At 37.6% G+C, this 22663-nt stretch overlaps 1 protein-coding gene and 1 long non-coding RNA gene across 2 annotated transcripts in view; one reads left to right on the plus strand and one right to left on the minus strand.

Annotated features, from left to right (window-relative positions):
* Positions 1-2259: 2259 nt before the first annotated feature.
* DHX33 (DEAH-box helicase 33) overlaps positions 2260-22663 on the plus strand; it is a 97622-nt gene continuing 77218 nt past the window's right edge. Inside the window, exons 1-6 of the mRNA XM_053707510.1 lie at positions 2260-2606; positions 3106-3266; positions 4363-4590; positions 19530-19700; positions 20369-20554; positions 21736-21847. Of these exons, the coding sequence (XP_053563485.1) occupies positions 2399-2606; positions 3106-3266; positions 4363-4590; positions 19530-19700; positions 20369-20554; positions 21736-21847 (1066 nt within the window). The 5' untranslated portion in view covers positions 2260-2398. The remainder of the gene's footprint in view (positions 2607-3105; positions 3267-4362; positions 4591-19529; positions 19701-20368; positions 20555-21735; positions 21848-22663) is intronic.
* Positions 4122-11195, minus strand: LOC128653935 (uncharacterized). Its single transcript, XR_008401405.1, has 2 exons — positions 10708-11195; positions 4122-4546 (listed from the first exon to the last, which is right to left on the minus strand). It is a non-coding gene; the product is annotated as an uncharacterized LOC128653935 (long non-coding RNA).

Here is a 22663-nt window from a genome sequence, read left to right on the forward strand (position 1 = left end):
CCCAGCAGTGGATGATCCACCACTGGGCTAATAATAAAAACAAATTGATTTAGTTGTTTTTTGGGATGTTGGGGTGGAGAGCGAAATTGCATGGGGGGGGCCCCAAGAAAATTTTTGTCCAGGGTCCAATCAATATTAAAGACGGCCCTGCTTCTAATTACCAAAAAGCAACGCCAAAGTCATATAAGTCTGCTATTTCTGAACAAAGGGGATCCCAGAGAAGCATTTACAACCATTTGTGCCATAATTGCACAAGCTGTTTGTAAATAATTTCAGTAAGAAACCTAAAATTGTGAAAAATTTAGCGTTTTTTTTAATTTGATTGCATTTGGCGGTGAAATGGTGGCATGAAATATACCAAAATGGACCTAGATCAATACTTGGGGTTGTCTACTACACTACACTGAAGCTAAAATTAACCCTAGAAGCTCCCTACATGCTCCCTAATTAACCCCTTCACTGCTGGGCATAATACACGTGTGGTGCGCAGTCGCATTTAGCAGCCTTCTAATTAATAAAAAGCAAAGCTAAAGCCATATATGTCTGCTATTTATGAACAAAGGGGATCCCAGAGAAGCATTTACAATCATTTATGCTATAATTGCATAAGTTGTTTGTAAATAATTTCAGTGAGAAGCCTAAAGTTTGTGAAAAAAATTGTGAAAAAGTGAACAATTTTTTTTATTTGATCGCATTTGGCGGTGAAATGGTGGCATGAAATATACCAAAATGGGCCTAGATCAATACTTTGGGATGTCTTCTAAAAAAAAATATATACATGTCAAGGGATATTCAGGTATTCCTAAAAGATATCAGTGTCCCAATGTAACTAGCGCTAATTTTGAAAAAAAGTGGTTTGGAAATAGCAAAGTGCTACTTGTATTTATTGCCCTATAACTTGCAAAAAAAGCAAAGAACATGTAAACATTGGGTATTTCTAAACTCAGAACAAAATTTAGAAACTATTTAGCATGGTTTTTGTTTGGTGGTTGTAGATGTGTAACAGATTTTGGGGGTCAAAGTTAGAAAAAGTGTGTTTTTTTCCATTTTTTCCTCATATTTTATAATTTTTTTTATAGTAAATTATAAGATATGATGAAAATAATGGTATATTTTGAAAGTCCATTTAATGGCGAGAAAAACGGTATATAATATATGTGGGTACAGTAAATGAGTAAGAGGAAAATTACAGCTAAACACAAACACCGCAACAATGTAAAAATAGCCTTGGTCCCAAACGGACAGAAAATGGAAAAGTGCTGTGGTCATTAAGGGGTTAAACAACCACAAAGTAGGAGGAGTTCTATACACGTTACTGAACTGAGTAACCAGATAAAGTGGCTGTATGTTCTTTTTAAAAAAAAAAATAATAATATTGTTTTAAATAAATGCTGAGAGAAGCAGACCTGGATGCCTGAGAGTATTTCATATAGTGCTGTAATCCTAGAGCTAGACATAGCTCTGGAGAGTGTGAGTACCTGTATTTATATATAGGAGATTGCCCACCTTACTACATTGTTGCACTATGATCCTTTGCTGTTGCTTTTGTTTTTGAGTATTGAAGAAATTGTGCAGAATAAAAGGACTCTTTAATCCATTTTACCTCATTTTTTTTATTTATATGTGGTATTTTGTTTGTACACTGTGTGTGTAATAATATAACACTATTTTCATTAACAGACTTGCATTTTAACCAATTAGTGCTGGCTCATAAATAACTCCATTGGAGTGAGCACAATGTTATCTATATGGTCTAGCTATGAAAAACTGTCAAAATTCACTGAGATAAGTGGCGGCCTTCAAGGGTTTAAAAATTAGCATATGAGCCTACCTAGGTTTAGCTTTCAAAAAACAATACAAAGCAAATTTTATGATAACAGTAATTTGGAAAGTTGTTTAAAATTGCATGCCCTATCTGAATAATTAAAGTTTATTTGTAACAAGATTGCCCCTTTAAGTATAAAGATCGTATAAGAAAAAGAAAACTAGTTCTTTTTTTTGCAAAGAGATCAACTCTGTTTAGTACAGACAGGTATTTACATAATATTTTAGGTGTCCCAATGATGCGTCAATAATAGTGGACTGGACCACGACCAAATAAACCCCAGAAATTCAGAAAAACTTAAACAGAATTAAAATAACTTGTGTTACTGTATGCTAGCTACACGAGTTTACTAGTACAGATTACCATTGCGCGCAGGCTCAGTGACGGTCTGCTTTACCAAGACTGTGAGTGTGTTGCGCTATTCTGGGGCCACCTGGCAGCCGTGCCCAGTATTGCAGGAGGAGGCCGGAAGCACGTGTGGTGGTCGGTATGATCCCTACGGGCATCAGCCTCCGATCCCGGGCACATCGGTGCCTTCACCCCGCTTGAAAGCTAGTGCTTCCCTGTGATAATATGTCTCAGGACTCTGATCACCCACCGGCCAAGAAATTCAAGCCGGGCTCCCCCATCTTTTATCACAGGCCGAAAGGGGAGATGCATTCCGGGCCCAGAAAACAGCCGCCAGTGCCCGTAGAACTTCAGCGCCGGAATCTTCCTATATACCAGGCCCGAGCCCAGCTCATAGGTCAACTCCGGCAGCTAGATTCTGCGGTGATCATCGGTGAGTCCGGGGCGGTGCTAGGGTGCACATAACGTGTACGGTAATTGTTATGTACCCGTAGCAACAGAATCACATGTGTTTATAATGTACCAGTCATGAGCTGTGTGTTGTGTTCCGATTACAGTGTAATGTTTACATATTGCACAAATACATACTGCTCAATTATATACAGAATGACCCTGTGACAGTGTGAGCCATGTCTGCATCAGTATTACTGTCTGTTCATATGTGTAGTATTGCAGGTAGAATCTAAATAATTGTAGCTTGATCATAAACATCCAAGTGTTGGGTACTCTGAAAGCTTATTTTAAAATGGCTTATTATATCACTACATAATTGACTGCCACCTCAGCTTACTATTTTTAATATTACAATAGCTCAAATCTTAAAACTTCAGCAGAGCTTGTTTCAGCAAAGTAAGTTAGTTGCAGTATTTATGATGAGAGGTTTACTCCAAGAAGAATTCTATTCTCCCCTAATAAATTGTCTTATTTTTCAGGGGAAACTGGATCTGGAAAGACAACTCAGATCCCACAATATCTCTATGAATCCAGCATTGGGCGCCAAGGTATCATTGCAATAACACAGCCCAGGCGAGTGGCTGCTTTCTCACTTGCAAACAGAGTCTCAGAAGAAAAGAAAACTGAATTGGGCAAACTGGTATGTCTTCTCAGTCTGCAATTTCTTCTCATTTGTTGCAAGATTTAACCCATTCTTTAAATGTGTTTAATATTATTAATCAAATAATGCTTCAAAGAACTAGGATTGGATGCCCTCATTCCCTACTATCTTGTAGATTACTAATGCAATGGGAATTCATATCTTATATTATAAAAGGCCAAGTATGTTTGTCCGATGCAGTCATGCGCAGTAGAGACTGAGCGAGGATAAACGTACCTGGCCTTAACCGCAGGCGCAAGAGATCTTCAGGAAGCTCCAGGCATCTGCCGCATATGGAGCCAGACCGCGATTGGTGCTCCGCCTCCATATGAGGCCAGATTCCTGATCGTTACAGATGGTGACACTTTGTGTGTCACCATCTGTAACAATCATCTTCTGGTGTGGGCGGCTCAGCAGTCGAGGGTGTTGGAGGGCCCACGTTACAGAAATAATTTTTTTAAATGGACAGGGAGGGATGGGTCAGCTACACTACAGATAAGGGGTTTGGGGGTACTAAATGGCGATCGCAGGAGGAGGGAGGTGGTGGGACCACTACACTACAGATAAAAAAAGGGGTTTATAGGTACTGGCAGACAGCTGGCGGCAATAGTTAGGGGGGGGTGAGTTAGAGAGCTGTTTGAGGGGGGAATCAGGGAGGTTGGAGGTTTAGGGGATCCTACACTGCAGAAAAATAAAGGTATAGAGATAGTTGGATCAAGATATAGGGATAGATGAATAGAGGGATATAGATAGGATAGGTATATTTCTTTCCTTAAACATTTTGGCCCATGTACACGGGTTTTAACACTAGTATATTGTACAGTAGAGCTGCCAAATGGTAATGAAAACACATGGTTTTGTTTTCTTCACAAATTAATTTAATAATTTCTACTTTACAACTTTTTTCAAAAAATTAACAATATTGTCTTATATGTTTTAGCAAAATGACATTTGCTGTTGAATCTACTAATAATTATTGGAAATAAAACTATTAACTTAAAATATTTATTTTATTGGTTCCTTCCAGCTATATTGTTGCAAAGCAGAATAAATCATCATTATATTTTACTTATATGCTGTCAATTTAATTTTCCAGGTGGGTTATACAGTGCGGTTTGAAGATGTCACATCAGAAGAGACCAAGATTAAGTTTCTTACTGACGGAATGCTACTTCGTGAGGCTATTGGAGATCCACTTCTACGTAAATACAGTGTAGTTGTTCTTGATGAAGCTCATGAAAGGACCATTCATACTGATGTACTCTTTGGAGTTGTAAAATCTGCACAAAAGAAACGTAGAGAGCTCGGAAAGTTGCCACTCAAAGTAAGAGTTGAATTTGATCACTTCTTTAACATGTTAAATAGGAGAATTGTGATACCATGTAAGATATTTGAAATCTGAAAATGTTAATTTTATTTGCTCAAATATTAATAGTAAAAAACTTTTTAAAATGACTTGTAAAGGATAGAACTAAAATGACAGGGTTTGGTGTAACAGACATAACAAATAAATGAAAGTAGCATCTGTTTTTAAGACTGTATGCTATTTTTTAAAACATGCATAATGATTATATGGGAACTACAAGTACTGTCGAGTTTTGAGGGTTAATATCTGTTTATTATTCGTTTTTATTAAAGATGTGAGGATTGTTTGAGGTAGGTTGTATAAATACTATTGCAAACATATACCATTACATTTTCAATCCTTAATGATTAACATACATGTAATTATTTTTTTTATTTAATGTAAGTCTGTTGTAATTATAAACCTGACATATGTAATATCTATCCAGTGTTTGTTGGAGAAATGGGTTGGGTAGTGTGCCAGCATGTGTCTGAATTTCCCTTGAATTTCCCAATGGATTCTTATTTGTTTAGTATCACATTGAATTTAGAATTGTTTGAGGCAGTGTCCGTCAGTACCTAAAATTATGTAAGTTTGTATTTTATTTGATCCCTAAGATCATAGGGTCCGTAAAAAAAATAATCTTCATCAAATGTAGTAGACACCCTTCTATTCTGTAGTGCTTTAACTCGGAGAAGATCTTAGTCTGTGTTTGTTTTTGCAGAGTGTGAAACCAAACACTTGATATTTTTTTTTATTGTTTAAAAAAATAGATAATCCCTTTATTGCCCATTCCCCAGTTTTGCACAGCCAAGATGGTTATATTAATATATGTTTTACCTCTGTGATTACCTTGTATCAAAGCCTCTTCTGACAGCCCCCTGATCACATGAGTTTTTATTTATTTATTATCTATTGACTTGCATTTTAGCCAATTAGTGCTGTGCCCTTCACAACTCTATGAGAGAGAGGACAATGTTATTGTTAAGATTACTGCAGCTTTTACTGTATCTTTGCACTAACCTTGTTTCATAATTATATGTTAGAAGTGCTGCCTCTCGGTGTGTCTGGGTGTCTGTGACATCATCAGAAACTGTTTTGTTTTACTGATGAACCTGTTAATAAATAAGCCATGTGGTTGTGGCTGAATAAAAGTTTGACTGAAGTACCTGCTGCATAGTCTTAGTGATATATGCAAGACACAAGGTAACAGCACACAACTGAATGTTCTAATCCTGACTACACAGAGAACATAACAGCTGGCGACAAGGATCTGTGGTCTGACCCTATAATGGCTCTTATTGGCACCTTACCTGTGTTTGCACAAGACAGATATGGGACACATGGGTTGAACAGTTTGAGCTATATTGTACAGCAAATAACATAGGAGCTGATAAGCAAGTTGCTGTGTTTCTGACAACTATAGGTTCAGCAGCTTACACTACATTAAGGGACATTCTCTCACCAGATAAACCTAATGCTAAACCTCTGTCTGACCTGATCTGCCTGTTATCTGACCACTACCTACCTAAGCCTCTAGAGATAGCAGAACGCTTCAAATTTTACATACGCAAGCGATTGCAGCATGAGGACATTAAAACGTATGTGATCAGTTTAAAACAACTAGCAAGTACCTGCAGATTTGGTGATCATTTAAACCCTGTTTTACGTGATATGTTTGTTATTGGACTCATGGACTGTACAGTACAAAAGAGACTATTAGCAGAGGAAGGTTTAACAATAAAGCTTGTTATAGTGATAGCTACAGTCATGGAACTTGCTACTAAAGATGCACAAATGCTCCAGACCCCAGCACAGGCAGTGTGTGATAAGGAAAAAGAAGTAGATGGTTTTTCATACAAGTATGCACCTAAATAAACAGTATCCAGCTAGACAAGGGCCACAGACAGCTTGTTACAGATGTGGTGACACAAATCACACAGCAAATGCCTGCAGGTTTAGGAACAGCACCTGCTATGGGTGTGGGAAGATTGGTCATACAAAGAGAGTGTGCAGAAGTTCCTTAGACAGAGATAAAAGTAAGAAAGGCAACAAGTCAAGTGCAGCTTTTCATGTGGAGATTTCAGAGTGGGCCTTAACCCTCAATTACTTGTGGATCAGTATCCTTTACCACGGATTGAAGAATTGTTCAGTTCTCTGGTAGATCGTGAACATTTTTCACAAATTTACTTGCATCAAGCGTACTTACAGTTAGAGGTACATCCAGACTCCAGACATCTGTTAACTATCAACACTCACAAAGGACTTTTTTAGTATACGCGGATGGTGTTTGGAATTGCCCCAGCACCTACAGTGTGGCAACAGATAATGGATGAGATCCTGGCAGGTATTCCACATACCCACTGTATGTTAGATGACATGTTTATCACTGGTGAAATGCTGCTGCTCATAAAGCCAATGTTGAAGCTGTTTTACAGCGCCTGCAGGAATTCGGACTGAAATTAAAGATGGAAAAGTGTGAGTTCTTTTGTGAGAGTTTAGAATATTGTGCACATGTAGTGGACAAGACTGGTCTCCACACAACTGCTGAAAAAATGAAAGCACTGGTTCATGCTCCCACCTCGGTTAATGTATCTCAGCTACGTTCTTATTTGGTGTTGCTTAATTACTATCACAGATTTTTACCAAATTTGGCTCATTTATTATATCCACTACACCGCCTTTTATGTTTAAATCATTTTTATTGAAGAAGTTTCTGATTGTGCAACAGAATAAGAATACAAGAGTTAAAGCGTTGCATAGCTTTAGGAATAATGCATATCGAACTTCTGAACAACATATACATCTAAAATTGTTAGATTGCATTGGATCCACTAAGATCTTGAAATTCCCTTTTCTTCCCAACATGCTTCATCACAAATACACCGCCATTTAGATAGTAAAAACCAGTGGGTCTGGACTGACTTATGTACACGGGCATTTGAACGCTCTAAGCAACTTCTTCTAGAATCAAGACTCCTTGTCCACTATGACCTTAAGAAGCCTTTGGTACTAGCCTGTGATGCTTCACCATATGGTTTAGGCGCAGTACTTTCACACATTATGCCCGATGATTCTGAACGTCGGGTGTCTTTTGCGTCCAGATCTCTAACTCCATATGAGAGAAATTATGCCCAGATTGATCGTGACGCTTTAACAATAAATTGGGCTGTGAAGAAATTCCACATTAATATTTATGGCAGACCCTTTACTCTGATCACGGATCATAAACCACTTTTATCCATTCTGCACCCTCAGAAGGGTATCTCCAACACAACAGCTGCTCGACTTCAGCGCTATGCACTTCAGCTGGCGACTTACAACTACTCCATTAAATATCAATGCCACAATGATCATACGAATGTGGATATGTTTTCAAGATTACCAATGGTACATCACATGACAGCATCTTCTGAAATCAAAGAAACCCCTCCACAGCCTTTAAATCTAAATTCCAAAGTGATTGCTACTTACACATGCTCTGATTTTACCTTACAGGAAATTAAGTCTTTTGTTCAACATGGGTGGCCTTAAACAGTTCGCTCTGACCTTCAGCCATATTTTGTAAGGAAGAAGGAAATTGTGCATGACTCAGGCTGTCTGTTATGGGTGTCTCGAATGATAATTCCGACTTTACTGCAAACATTAGCATTAAAGTTACTACACGGCTCACATCAAGGTGTAGTAAAAATGAAGCAAAGAGCACAAGAGTATTTTTGGTGGCCTAAATTGGATACAGGTATTGCTTCTTATGTAGCTGCTTGCAATGCATGTGCACAGACACAGCGGAATCCCAGCAGGGACGGCTCAAAAACTTGGCCATGGCTGAATAAACCTTGGACAAGAATCCATGTCGATTTTGCATGGCCAGCGGATGGACAAATGTATTTGGTGGTTGTGGATGCTCATTCGAAGTGGCCAGAAGTAGTTAAAATGTCAAGTACTACAACACAACAAACCATTGTCATTCTTTCCAATATATTTGCAAGATTTGGACTGCCACAGACTTTAGTCTCAGACAATGGTCCACAATTCATATCACAGGAATTTGAAACTTTTCTAGCTTCAATTAACATCAAACACTGTAAGACAACTCCATATTTTCCAGCCTCTAATGGACAGGCTGAAAGATTTGTACAAACTTTAAAACGTCACTTGGCTGTCTCTCACAAATCAAAATTTAATCCAAACTCCCTTTCTAACTTTTTTTGTTTAACTATCAAAACACTCCCCATGCCACCACTAGGCTATCACCTGCAATGTTAATGTTGGAAGATGCCTGAGAACTCCACTGGATAAAGTTAGACCAGAACATCCCAAACAAGAGTTGAACACTTCTAGTGTTTCAGAATTGGGTTAGAAACTACCGTGTCCAGAATAAATGGATTCATAATACAAGGCATGGGCAACAGAATATTTAAAGTTCAACTACAAGCTGGTGGTACTGTTTGCCGCCATGTAGAACAAATGAGACATAGATCTCAACCAGCTACACAAATATCCAAGGATTCAGATGGTGAGGCTATCTGGCATGGAGTGTGGTGCCCACCTGAGTCTTCTGAGGATGAAAATACAGTGAACACAACTGAAACAGATCAACCTCAGAATGATTCTGTCCAACAATAAAATATTGCAGGTGATAAACAACCGTTACTCCTCTACAGACAATTTCTCCTGAACCAAATACTCTACGGCCCTCTAGACAGAGAAGGCCACCTTCCAGATGGCAATGTGAGGATTCAGTGAGAGATTATTCAGCTAGAAATGACCTAATCCAAAGGCGGACTTATCGCAGAAAACATAACTGTGACTAAAATCTAGGCTGTGACCTAGGTCTTGTGCACATATACTATAGAGATAAACTGTTCTAAGTTCAAGTGTATGGTTTAGTGATAAACATGTATGGCCATTACTTGTTGTATGTTACAATATTATCCACTGTCTGTTCCTTATTTCTTTTTTTTTTTTCTTTCTATTTTTGAGAATAAAGGGGATGTTAAGATTACTGCAGCTTTTACTGTATCTTTTCACTAACCTTGTCTCATAATTATATGTTACAAGTGCTGCAGCTGAAGCCATGTGGTTGTGGCTGAATAAAAGTTTGACTGAAGTACCTGCTGCAGAGTCTCAGTGATATGTGCAAGACACAAGGTAACAGCACACAACTGAATGTTCTAATCCTGACTACACAGAGAACATAACGGTTATCTATATGGTACACATGAATTGGCAGTCTCTTGTGAAAAGCTAATAAAAAAGCATGTTCTGAGAGGCTGTCTGCAGTGGCTTAGAAACAGGCAAATGTAGAGGGTTAAATGCTATAAAGTATATTAATATAACCATGTTGGTTGTTTAAAGCTGGGGAATGGGTAGTAAAGGCGTTATCTATCTTTTTAAACAATAATAGTTTTGGTGTAGACTGTCCCCTCTTGTTACTAGCTCTGATGAGGTGTCTAATTGTATAATCTATCTTGAGTTTGGATGTTTCATATATATATATATATATATATATATATATATATATATATATATATATATATATATGTATGTGTATATATATATATATATATATATATATATATATATATATATATATATGTGATTTTTTGGGGGGGGAAACGCGATTGCGATTTTCTTATAAATGACTATAACACCTTCATTTTGCATTAAAAAATGTATTTAACACTACAGAATCTTAATGTACATGTTTCTCAATGCCCAATACACTCTTGGAGCATAAAAATACAAAACAAAAAATAGTTAAAATAAATTTTGCTGCCTGTGATGTGATTAAATAGTAGCCACTAGCCAGTTATTAGGTCCTTTGACACACAACATTGTCATGTTTTCTTGGACAGTCATTCTAACTGTGGACAGTGGTATGATTAACATATGAAGCAGTGTAAGCCACATACACACACAATTATATATATACAATCACATACAAAGTTACACACAGTTAAGTTAACCCAGCTGCAGAGGGGAATGCAGTTTTAGCCTTTTTGGCAGCTGTGGGGTTAACTGCATCTGCTATGTATTTGAGGCGTTTCTCAGAGAGCAGGAGATTGTGTGGGAGGTTCCATAATGATTACATACCCTAAGTTTCAGACTGCAGACGTCCCTAGGGGGAAATATAAGTAAGTGGCTTTCCCTCCTCTTCAGTCTTCTGCATTGCTCCATAATGATTACATACCCTAAGTTTCAGACTGCAGACGTCCCTAGGGGGAAATATAAGTAAGTGGCTTTCCCTCCTCTTCAGTCTTCTGCATTGCTCCATAATGATTACATACCCTAAGTTTCAGACTGCAGACGTCCCTAGGGGGAAATATAAGTAAGTGGCTTTCCCTCCTCTTTAGTCTAATGCATGGTTAAATAATGATTACATACCCTAAGTTTCAGACTGCAGACGTCCCTAGGGGGAAATATAAGTAAGTGGCTTTCCCTCCTCTTCAGTCTTCTGCATTGCTCCATAATGATTACATATCCTAAGTTTCAGACTGCAGACGTCCCTAGGGGGAAATATAAGTACCTCTTCACATCTCCTGCATGGGCTCTGCTTTTAGATTTCAATAGCTTGATCGGCTGCTGAGATCACAAACAAAGTGAAAGTAAAACAGACATTTTACAAATGTGTGCTAAAAACAACCACTAGATGGAGCTGGTTTGCAAGAAATAACATACAAATAATGCAGTACAGCCACTTCTGAGATTTTTTTGATTTTTTTTTTATTAGCAAAAAATCGCGAACTCTTGCGGTTTTTAAATGGCGGCAATTAATCGCAAAAAATCGTGCAGCCCTAAAATATAAATAAATATATATATATATATATATATATATATATATATATATATATATATATATATATATATATATATAGTCAAGATATGTGATTCAAAGTAGGCAGCTTTAGGCATTTAGTCTGCCAGTAGTAGAATAAACAAAAAGGCACAATTTGGTTCTCTAAAAATCAAGGGTGGCATATGGTTTCATTACTAATGATATCACTTCTTTTTATTAACTAAGGTATTAGTAATGCATTGGAAGTTAATCTGCGAGTCATACATGACAAATGACTTGTGTATCTGGAATTGAGTTTGCTGTACTTCATATTTTAAAGGGACTGTAAACACCTTGTAATTACAATACATTGTTGGTGTTGTTGCTGTAGAATAACATATCAGCCAAGTCTTAGGGGTCGAATTATGAAGCAGCGGATGCTGCTTCCGACCCACTCCACTTCAGGTCCGCCTGAAGCGGAAGGTAAGAAGCAGCGGTCTTAAGTCTGCTGCTCCTTAACTCGGCCCGATCGGATACGATTAGGTTGATTGACACCCCATGCTAGCGCCCGATTAACCGCAAATGTGCAGGGGGCGGCATTGCACAAGCATTTCACTAAAAATGCTTGTGCCATGATAAATGCCGACAGTGTATGCTGTCGGCATTTATTGCTGTGCGGCGGCCGTGATCCGCTACAGCAGATCATGTCGGCCCCTTAATGTTTTCAAAACTAACATCCTTTTTATTGCAATTGCATTTCAATAGCTAAACTCCACTCACAATTTGCCTTTATTTGAAGAAACCTATCTGGGCTTTAGTCCGCAGACAAGAATAGCCACAGTTATAAAGTTAGTATAAAGCTTATTGTTTTGCAGTTGATATCTGATAAAGCCAATTAGGGACAGATATGTAGCAGAATTGGCCTTTATAAGTCAGCAGGGGGCATTTCAAGTTCTGAGAATTAGAAATTGCTAAAAAAAACAAAACAAAAAACGTAGCTAAATCATATGAACGTGGGGCAAAATTAAGAATGAAAATATATTCCAAAGTTGTTTCAGTACCCATAACTATACATTTCATATAAAAAAAATCTAAGTGTTTATTGTCCTTTTAAGGGAATGTTTCCCTTTGGAGATTATCTTGAGTTGGATGTGCAAATGCTGTAACCATAAGATGGCTTTAATTTTGCTGTATAAAACCTCGATTTCTTACATTTTTGTCTACCAGTGTGTGAACATGCCAGCTTTTTAGTTGAAATATTTCTTTATTAGTAGGATCACAAGGTAAAATACATAACAAAATATCCTTCATCTCGGAAGTGATTACAGACATCAATATCACAACACAATCTTTAACATTTATACAGAAAGAAGAACTCGTATTGTGATCCATAGGCGGTCCCATAAAAGGAACTGCAATCTTCCTTCAGTCCCACCTCCCTCCCCTGTGATCCCTTTTTTCTTTATTAAATAAAATTCCCCCAACAACAAAAAAACACTGTTCTGGACTCAACCTGACGTCCCAGAACTAACAAAATTTATCCGTGGCACTAGAAGCCTGACATGTTTCCTGTTTCAACTCCTGTCCTGTCTCCTCTCTCCTCATAAATCTACTTAACTCTTTCTAGTGAGACCAGACTCTCTGATAGGGGTAATACTCTAAATATTGAATCTCTAGTAATCTAACCGCTCCCCACTCCTTGCTCTAACTCCTCGCTCTATACATGATCCAGAAAAACCAGATGTTCGTAAAGTGTTCCCTGGTCCCTTGTATATTGGCCGCTATCTCTGACATAGCATATATGTGTGCTATCTTATCCAACACCTCTGACCATTGTGGCGCCCCCACTTTCCAGTGTCTGGCAATACATACCCAACATGCCAGCTTTTTAAATATACCAGCCTTTGCATTTATCTGTTATCCCAGTATATCAGAGAGTGCCTTACTGAGTGGAGAATAATAAAGCTTTTTAAGTGATTTGCTCTTCATCAATAGAGCGATATTGTAATTTGTTGACGATAAAAGATGGCATTTTAAACCATATCTCTTACTCTTATATTTTTCATACTTTTTTTTTTTTTTTTAAGGAGGGTCACTGTCTACAAGTAAAGTCATGATAACTTTGCTTATCCGCTAGTGGGCATTTGGTATCTAGAATTAATTTGTGCTTGTGCTTTTTCATGATAATTTTTTTTAAGAGTTTGTCCCTTTCTTTCATGTAATTGGCAAGAGTCCATGAGCTAGTGACGTAAGGGATATACAATCCTACCAGGAGGGGCAATGTTTCCCAAACCTCAAAATGCCTATACATACCCCCCTCACCTATGGAGGTGGTGAAGTAAGTTTGTGCTTGATTTTCTTCGGTGATATGCGCTTCTCAGCATTTTGAAGCCCGGTTCCTCTCAGAGTACAGTAAATGTCAGAGGGATGTGAAGGGAGTATCACCTATTGAATTCTATGGTTCCGGACATCACCGCCATTAGAATAAACATATTAACCCCTAAACTGCCGCACTCCCGCCTCGCAAACACTAGTTACATATTATTAACCCCTAATCTGCTGTCCCCAACGTTGCTGCCACTATGCTAAATTTATTAACCCCCAAATCTAAGTCTAACCCTAACACCCCCTAACTTAAAGTGTCAGTAAACTTTAAAAATAATGTTATATAATTCTGCACATAGTGCAGAATTATATAACATTATATTAGCCAAACATTATAAAACATAATTGTACCTTATTAATTTAAAAAAAACAAACGCTGTTTCACAGACCCGCTCTCTGCTGAGCAGGTCTGTTATATTTAGTCAGCGCATCGGGCCAGCTGTATAGTCACAGCCCGGCCCGACCACGCCATAAGACTAAGTGCAAGAACTTTAAACGAATTACACCTAATCTAATAGCCCTATCAAAATAAAAAAGCCCCCCCCCCCCCAAAAAAAAAACTAAACTACCAATAACCCTTAAAAGGGTCTTTTGCAGGGCATTGCCCCAAATAAATCAGCTCTTTTACCTGAAAAAAAATACAAACAACCCCCTCAACAGTAAAACCAACCCCCCAAATAAAACCCTAACTAAAAAAACCTAAGCTCCCCATTGCCCTGAAAAGGGCATTTGGATGGGCATTGCCCTTAAAAGGGCATTTAGCTCTATTGCAGCCCAAAGCCCTAACCTAAAAATTAGAGCTGCAACAACTAATCGGCATAATCGATAATAATCTATTATGAAAATAGTTGTCAACGAATCTCATAATCGATTAGTTGGTTTGCAATTAGTTGTGTGCACAGCACCAGCTGCTTTTCTCCAATGAGCTCTCCTGCACATGGTATTGTGTTTTATGGTTATGCCCTTAGCCTAAAGGACGTCTACAGACATTTTACTTTTCACTTTTTCAGGACACTATAGGTTTACAACTACTCCTGTCTTTTGTGCAATCCAAAAATAAAATAGGAGTCATAATTTGTATAGTTTATATTAAATCGGGTGATTTGGGACTATGCTTTGCATGATATAGTGCCAAGCTTGTTATTTGCACCTAGCCCTAGATTGATATGAATTGATGTCACTATTCATTTTTAGCGGATCTCTTGCTATTGCTGATTATATATACTCTATATTTTATGGGTTTTTTTTTTTAAATATTTTTAACTAATTGGAATATGTACCAAATTCAACCTCTGTAAGTATATATCTGTTATTTTAAGAGTGGACTAGATATTTTCCCCCTAACCTTTTAGTTGATTGTTTACCATTGCATATAGATATTCAATATATTTTTATGTCAGAATGAAGTCCAGGCTTACTTTAAGAGGTCCCTTGCCATGGTGGAGAGCTAACAAAGATAAATAGCCCACCTTGGTGAAATTGACAAAACACTACTAATGCATCTCAGGTACCTCAACACCATCTGAGCGCCTCTTCTCTGTGGCAGGCAAAATAGCGAGCCAGCCTCAGCCAGGAGCATGTGGTCATGTTGACATTTTTGCATTTCAATGAAAAGTTTCTGAAAGAGTGAATAACAGAATGTTATAAACAGTGATAGTCTGCCTATTACTAGTTCTACCTCCTTTCAAATAAACAGTTTGTCGTTTGTTTTGCTTATGTCAGGGTGCCAGGAATCAGACTGAGACGAGAAGTGCAAAAATAATCACACCTTTATTAATAGTAAAAAATAATAAAAAAGTCCACAAGTCAAATAACAAGCCAGGAGTCAAAACCAGAGCTGGTAGTCAGACGAGCCGAGTCAGGAGCCAAAGCGAATAGTCAGACGAGCCGGAATCCGGAACAAGGAAAACAGCAAAGTCAGGAACAAGCCAGGGATCAGGAACCAGGAAGGACGTCAGGCAGCCAGGTAATGCACAGGAACTCTCACAAACAGGTCTGAGACAACGCAAAGGCAAAGCATACTGAACAGAGGCCCTTTAAATAATAAGTGATGACATCACAATTCTGAGACTGCATCCTGTCTCACAAGGATGATGCACACCAGTCTGGCCATAAAAGGAAGTGCAGGAAATGAGCAGCATCCCTCACAATGCACCATAGTCAGGAACAGAGGTGAGTAAAATGGCTGCCAGCAGCACATGGCAAACACAACAGGGAAAAAAACCCTGACAGCTTAATTATAAAAAATTGTTCTGCTGCTTAAAAAATTGGACCAACAGTTGTGTTAATGTAAAGTTTTAGTCGGAAGTTCATATTTATAACACTCAGTATGTGGATTTTATTTTAAATATAGGAAAAAATTAATTAATTTTTTTATCCGATTAGTCGATTAATCGAAAAAATAATCGGTCGAGTAATCGATTATGAAAATAATAGTTGCAGCCCTACTAAAAATAAAACCCACCCAATAAACCCTTAAGAAAAAAAACTAACACTAATCCCCGGAAGATCCACTTACAGTTTTGAAGATCCGACATCCATCCTCATCCAAGCTGGGAGAAGTGGTCCCCCAGACGGGCAGAAGTCTTCATCCAGACGGCATCTTCTATCTTCAAGACATCCGGCGCGGAGCATCCTCTTCCAACGATGACTACCCGACGAATGAAGGTACCTTTAAGTGACCTCATCCAAGATGGCGTCCCTTAAATTCCGATTGGCTCATAGAATTCTATTAGCCAATCGATATCTATCAGCCAATCAGAATTAAGGTTGAAAAAAATCCTATTGGCTGTTGCAATCAGCCAATAGGATTGAGCTTGCATTCTATTGGCTGATTGGAACAGCCAATAGAATGCAAGCTCAATTCTATTGGCTGATTGCATCAGCCAATAGGATTTTTTTCAACCTTAATTCCGATTGGCTGATAGATTCCGATTAGCTAATAGAATTCTATCAGCCAATTGGTATCTAAGGGACGCCATCTTGGATGACGTCACTGAAGGTACCTTCATTCGTCGGGTAGTCGTCGTTGGAAGTGCAATGCTGCTCCGCACTGGATGTCTTGAAGATGGACCCGCTTTTCGCCGGATGGATGAAGATAGAAGATGCCGTCTGGATGAAGACTTCTGCCCGTCTGGAGGACCACTTCTCCCGGCTTTGTTGAGGACTCTTTGCCGCTTCAATGAGGACTTCTCCCGGCTTCGTTGAGGATGGATGTCGGATCTTCAAAACTGTAAGTGGATCTTCAGGGGGTTAGTGTTAGGGTTTTTTTAAGGGTTTATTGGGTGGGTTTTATTTTTAGGTTAGGGCTTTGGGCTGCAATAGAGCTAAATGCCCTTTTAAGGGCAATGCCCATCCAAATGCCCTTTTCAGGGCAATGGGGAGCTTAGGTTTTTTTAGTTAGGGTTTTGTTTGGGGGGTTGGTTGTGTGGGTGGTGGGTTTTACTGTTGGGGGGGGGGGGGTTGTTTGTATTTTTTTTTCCAGGTAAAAGAGCTGATTTCTTTGGGACAATGCCCCACAAAAGGCCCTTTTAAGGGCTATTGGTAGTTTAGGCTAGGTTTATTTTGGGGGGCTTTTTTATTTTGATAGGGCTATTAGATTAGGTGTAATTAGTTTAAAGATCTTGTAATTTGTTTTTTATTTTCTGTAATTTAGTGTTTGTTTTTTGTAATTTAGCTAATTGTATTTAATTTAGTTAATTGTATTTAATTTAGGTAATGTATTTAATTGTAGTGTAGTGTTAGGTGTTATTGTAACTTAGGTTAGGTTTTATTTTACAGGTAAGTTTGTATTTATTTTAGCTAGGTAGTTAGTAAATAGTTAATAACTATTTAGTAACTATTCTACCTAGTTAAAATAAATACAAACGTGCCTGTAAAATTAAAATAAACAACGGTGTGTCTTGGGGGTCTGTAGATGCTTAGATGCCTGAGATACAGGCTTCTAAGCAGCATGCTCCCTTTCCCTGTACTTTCTATTGTTAATTTTAAATAAAGTTGCGCGGTGATGTCATCGCCTTATTGCGCATAACGGGAAGCCCCGGCGATGCCTGTCAATATACAGGCCTGATCGCCGGGGTGGGAGCCCCCAGATTGCTCAAAAGGTGGTTGAGTGCTAGTGACAGCTCTGAGCAATCGTTAGCACTCAAGGGGTTAAAATTGTATGTTTCATCTAAATCATGAAAGAAAATGTTGGGGGTTCCTGTCCCTTTAACTAGTCTGCTAGCTCATAGACCTAGGCAAGTTTCTTGCATCTTAGTATGTTAGTAAGCACCAGAGTGTGCTGCTAGTAGCCACATAAGGCCAATAGCTGGTACTTTTCAGGGGTTTAATTTTAAGCAGCTGCCTTACTATCAAGTTTTTTACTGTTTGTTTTCTTTCATGTGTCAGAGCATGCAATTTTAAGCAACTTTCTAATTTACTCCTATTATCAAATTTTCTTTGTTCTCTTGCCATCTTTTATTTGAAAAGGCAGGAATGAAAGCTTTGGAGCCGGTCTTTTTTTTGTTCAGTACCCTGGATAGGGCTTTCTGATTGGTGCCTGCATTTAGCCATCCAATCAGCAAGCGCAACCCAGGTTCTCAACCTAAAATGGGCCAGCTCCAAAGCTTTTATTCCTGCTTTTTCAAATAAAGATGGCAAGAGAACAAAGAAAAATGTATAATAGAAGAGAGGATGGCAACTCAAAATTAACTGAAAAAGTACTTGAATTTTACTGGACCTGAGGTTAAATGTATGTGTCCTTCCTTGGAAACTTGCAACTGAATCAGTTCTCCTTGTATGAAAAGATGATGAATTAACAGTACTGTAAGCTTCACTTCAGAAGGGATTTATTTAATACAATCAGACCTGATGTGATGATTGAATCCCAACTCATTTTTACACATTCACTTCATTTTCCTGGAATGTGCATAATCGTGTATGAGTCCCCAGTTTTGTAGTGTGAAATACCATTTAGATGACCTGCTTGAGCAGTTTACATGACAGCTAGTAGGAAAGAGAATGTAATTTATACCCCAAACTGCTTTTTATTCTAATGTTTTAAAAGTTCCATACATTTCTAATGACATTTTCACTGGTTCATCATGTTTTTAAGGGATTATCTTTTCTTTAATTTGGCATGACTGATTCAAAGTTTTGACATTAAAGGGATATTAAACAGTATGAGGTATTAAAGGACACTAATATTAAAAAATATATATTTTAAGGCTATTGACCCTACACTACTGTGTGTTTAACCCCTGCAGAGAGGTTAAACACACAGTAGAAGTACCACATTGGACTAGCAGAGCACTGTAGGTCCCAAACGTAACCACCTCTGATCCAATCGGCAGCGTTAGTTGCACATCTGAGTTATGTGACATTTTAATATAAAATGTTTATTTGTGTGTATTTTAAGAAACGTTGCAATGCACTTTCGTTATTTTTTTCCCCTTTTCCTGTAATTTAACTCAGAAAATTGACCAGACAAAGCTGTGTGGAACATAGGATTATCTAAAAGGGTTTCCACACAGCCTTGTTTGCACAATCAGAGATAAATAAAAAACTAGTTAAAAAATGACAGCACCCATTATTTTATAGAAACTAAAGTACTTTATAAAAGCTAAGCCTTTACACTTATATTTTCACTATTTAAACAACTAATATAATTGTGTAATTACATCTACATATTATTCTAAGGCTTATCTTTGCTTTGAATACATCATGTCTACCATGTATATAATGTTTACATCCCTTTTACTGTATTTTGTTCCAGGTGATTATTATGTCGGCCACAATGGATGTAGACCTGTTTTCACAATATTTCAGCAATGCGCCAGTTCTCTATCTTGAAGGAAGACAACATCCTATCCAGGTTTTCTATACCAAACAGCCTCAAAGTGATTACCTCCAAGCTGCCCTGGTTACAGTCTTCCAGATCCACCAGGTATAATTTGCAGACTGCTCTAACAGTAAATGAGCAAATCTAAATCTATTATAGAAGATATTTTACTTAAAGGGACAGTTTACCCCCCCCAAAAATAACCCCTTTAATTTGTCCCCAATTATCCATTTTACTTGCTGGAGTCTATAAAATTGTTAGTAGCTTGTTTACCCTTATTTCGGCATTTGAAATTGCTGATTTAGCCTGTGGCATCCCCACCTGTACTGAAAATTACTATACTTAACTCCAGGCCATTGACAGGCTATGTAAACACAGTCAGCAGAAGAAATTAAGTCCCTGGTGGGGTGTAGAAGAGATAACTAAAAAAAATTTTAATTTTCCATTGCTCTTTCTAAGTATTGAACTTTGTTTTATAGACAAACATAAGATAAGGAAGCATATGTGTTACCTGTAAGCTTAACTGTTGTAATAGGCTGTGGTTTCAAAGCACAAATACGCTATTTCATGTACACAAATAAACCTGGAAATGCAATTTCTCATATATTTTATACTCTGCAGCTGGTATAATAAGTAATTATAAATACATTAAGGGGGGGGGGGGGGGCATTACAGTATACTGTCCCTTTAATATTTTAGCGAGAGATACCTACCAACAAGTATAAATCTCTAACTAATTTTCTTTTTTTTTTCCCCTCCCTTCTTCTTTCTAGGAAGCTCCATCCACCCATGACATCTTAGTGTTTCTGACTGGTCAAGAAGAGATAGAAGCAATGACCAAAACATGCAGAGATATAGCCAAACATCTCCCAGATGGCTGCCCACAGATGACGGTGATGCCTCTGTATGCGTCTCTCCCACACTCTCAGCAGCTCAGAGTGTTTCAGAGCGCAGCTAAGGTGAGAGATAAAAAAGGAACAGAGCTCAATTTCTGATATGCACCATATAGTTTTCAAATATTTTTTTTCCAAAATTCAGCATTTAGCTATATAGTTAACCCCATTTCTATAGTGCTTAATGACTTTTAAATATGCATTTAATGCTACTTAAAGGGACAGTCTACAATAGAATTGTTATTGTTTTAAAAGATAAATAATCCCTTCATTATCCATTTGCATAACCAACACTATTATATTAATATACTTTTTACCTCTGTGATTACCTTGTAGCTAAGAATCTTCTGACAGCCCTCTGATCACATGACTTTTTATTTATTATCTATTGACTTTCATTTTTGCCAATCCGTGCTGTGTTGTGCTGACTCTTAAATAACTCCACGGGTGTGAGCACAATGTTATTACTATGGCCCACATGAACTAGCAGTCTCCTGTTGTGAAAAGCAAATAAAAAAAAACGTGATAAGAGGCTGTCTGTAGAAACAGGCAGAGATTTAGAGGTTTAAATGTTATAAAGTAAATTAATATAACCATGTTGGTTGTGCAAAGCTGGGGAATGGGTAGTAAATGTATTATCATTTTTTTTTTAAACAATAACAATTTTAGTATAGACTATCCCTTTAAACTGAAACACAATATAACAGAACATGGTGACCTTTTGTGGATATTCCACAAAAAGTTTCCTATTTTAAAGGGACGTATTGAATAGAATAATTTTTGCAATATATTTGTATAAACAACAAGGCCACTAGTGAAAGTTAATACTGTTTTAGGGGCATATGCACCCACGCTGAGTGCCAAGTGAACCCACATTCAAGCGCTGCACCTTCTAAGAAGTGATGGTTTTGAATGACACAAATATAGTCATCAGTGATACAGTAGTCTTAGTGTTTGTATGCAGCATTATAGGCAGTTGCAGATTGACTATCTCTAATATGTGCTTGGATAACTGCAGTGGAACAAAGGAGAGCATATTTGAGGATTTTCAAGGGTTGTATCCTTAGACTACTTTAGCTTTGCAACAGAATTACAAGTTGAAAATAAATTGAATAATCTTTTAAGCAACTGAACATAAATAGTTGTGCAAATCAATTTGAATATTCTATTATATGCTTACATGGTGTCAGCATTATCTGCTGATTGGCTGGGCTTCTCTTAATATTTCTAACCTTTCTGTGTTTTAGGATCATCGTAAGGTTATTCTGTCAACGAACATCGCAGAAACCTCCATCACTATTTCAGGGATCAAGTATGTGGTAGATACTGGTATGGTAAAAGCAAAGAAATACAACCCAGGTAAATACAGTACCTGTGTTTTCCACTCAATTCTCTTGTTCTTAGCCTGTTTAAACAATTCACACAAATGCTTATAAAGTGATTATATACAGTATGATCATTTAAAGGGGCATTGCACTGAAACACAATTTGACTAGAGGCAAAAATATTTGATTTTGCTCATTGTATCCATGCCTTTACTGAAAATGTCAGTAGTTAAAGGGACATTAAACCCAAAAATGTTCTTTCATGATTCAGAAAGAGCATGGAATTTTAAACATCTTTTCAATTTATTTCTATTTTCAAATTTGCTTAATTCTCTTGGTTGTTGAAGGAACGGCAATGGTTTACTGGGAGCTAGCTGAACTCATCTGGTGAACTAATGAAAAGAGGCATTTGTGCACAGCCACCAATCAGCGGTTAGCTCCCAGTAATGCATTGTTGCTTATTCAACAACCAAGAGAATTAAGCAAATTTGTGGTGTCGACTGCTATTATATCCAACTACGGACAGTAGATAAACATCTAGCTGTGTGTGGAGTGTAAATTACATACATACATACATATATAAAACCTGCTATAAGGAGTACAAAAGCAAGAAACTTTATCATTTGAAGTAATTAGACTACACTGCCCCTTTAATCCATGTACACTCTACTCAGCTAAGGTTCGTAGTGTATTACTAAAATAATGTTAAACAATTGCTGCATCTAGTACTTAGTTCTCTGCCTATGTGGCCCTAGTATGCTCACAAAGAAATAACAAACTATCTTATTCATAAATAATGTTCTTTCCTGTTAGTTTTAGCACTCAGTATATCGCTTTTTGCTCTTTCCTG

This window comes from Bombina bombina, chromosome 3, assembly GCF_027579735.1.
Source record: "Bombina bombina isolate aBomBom1 chromosome 3, aBomBom1.pri, whole genome shotgun sequence".
In the NCBI taxonomy this organism is placed as follows: Eukaryota; Metazoa; Chordata; class Amphibia; order Anura; family Bombinatoridae; genus Bombina; species Bombina bombina.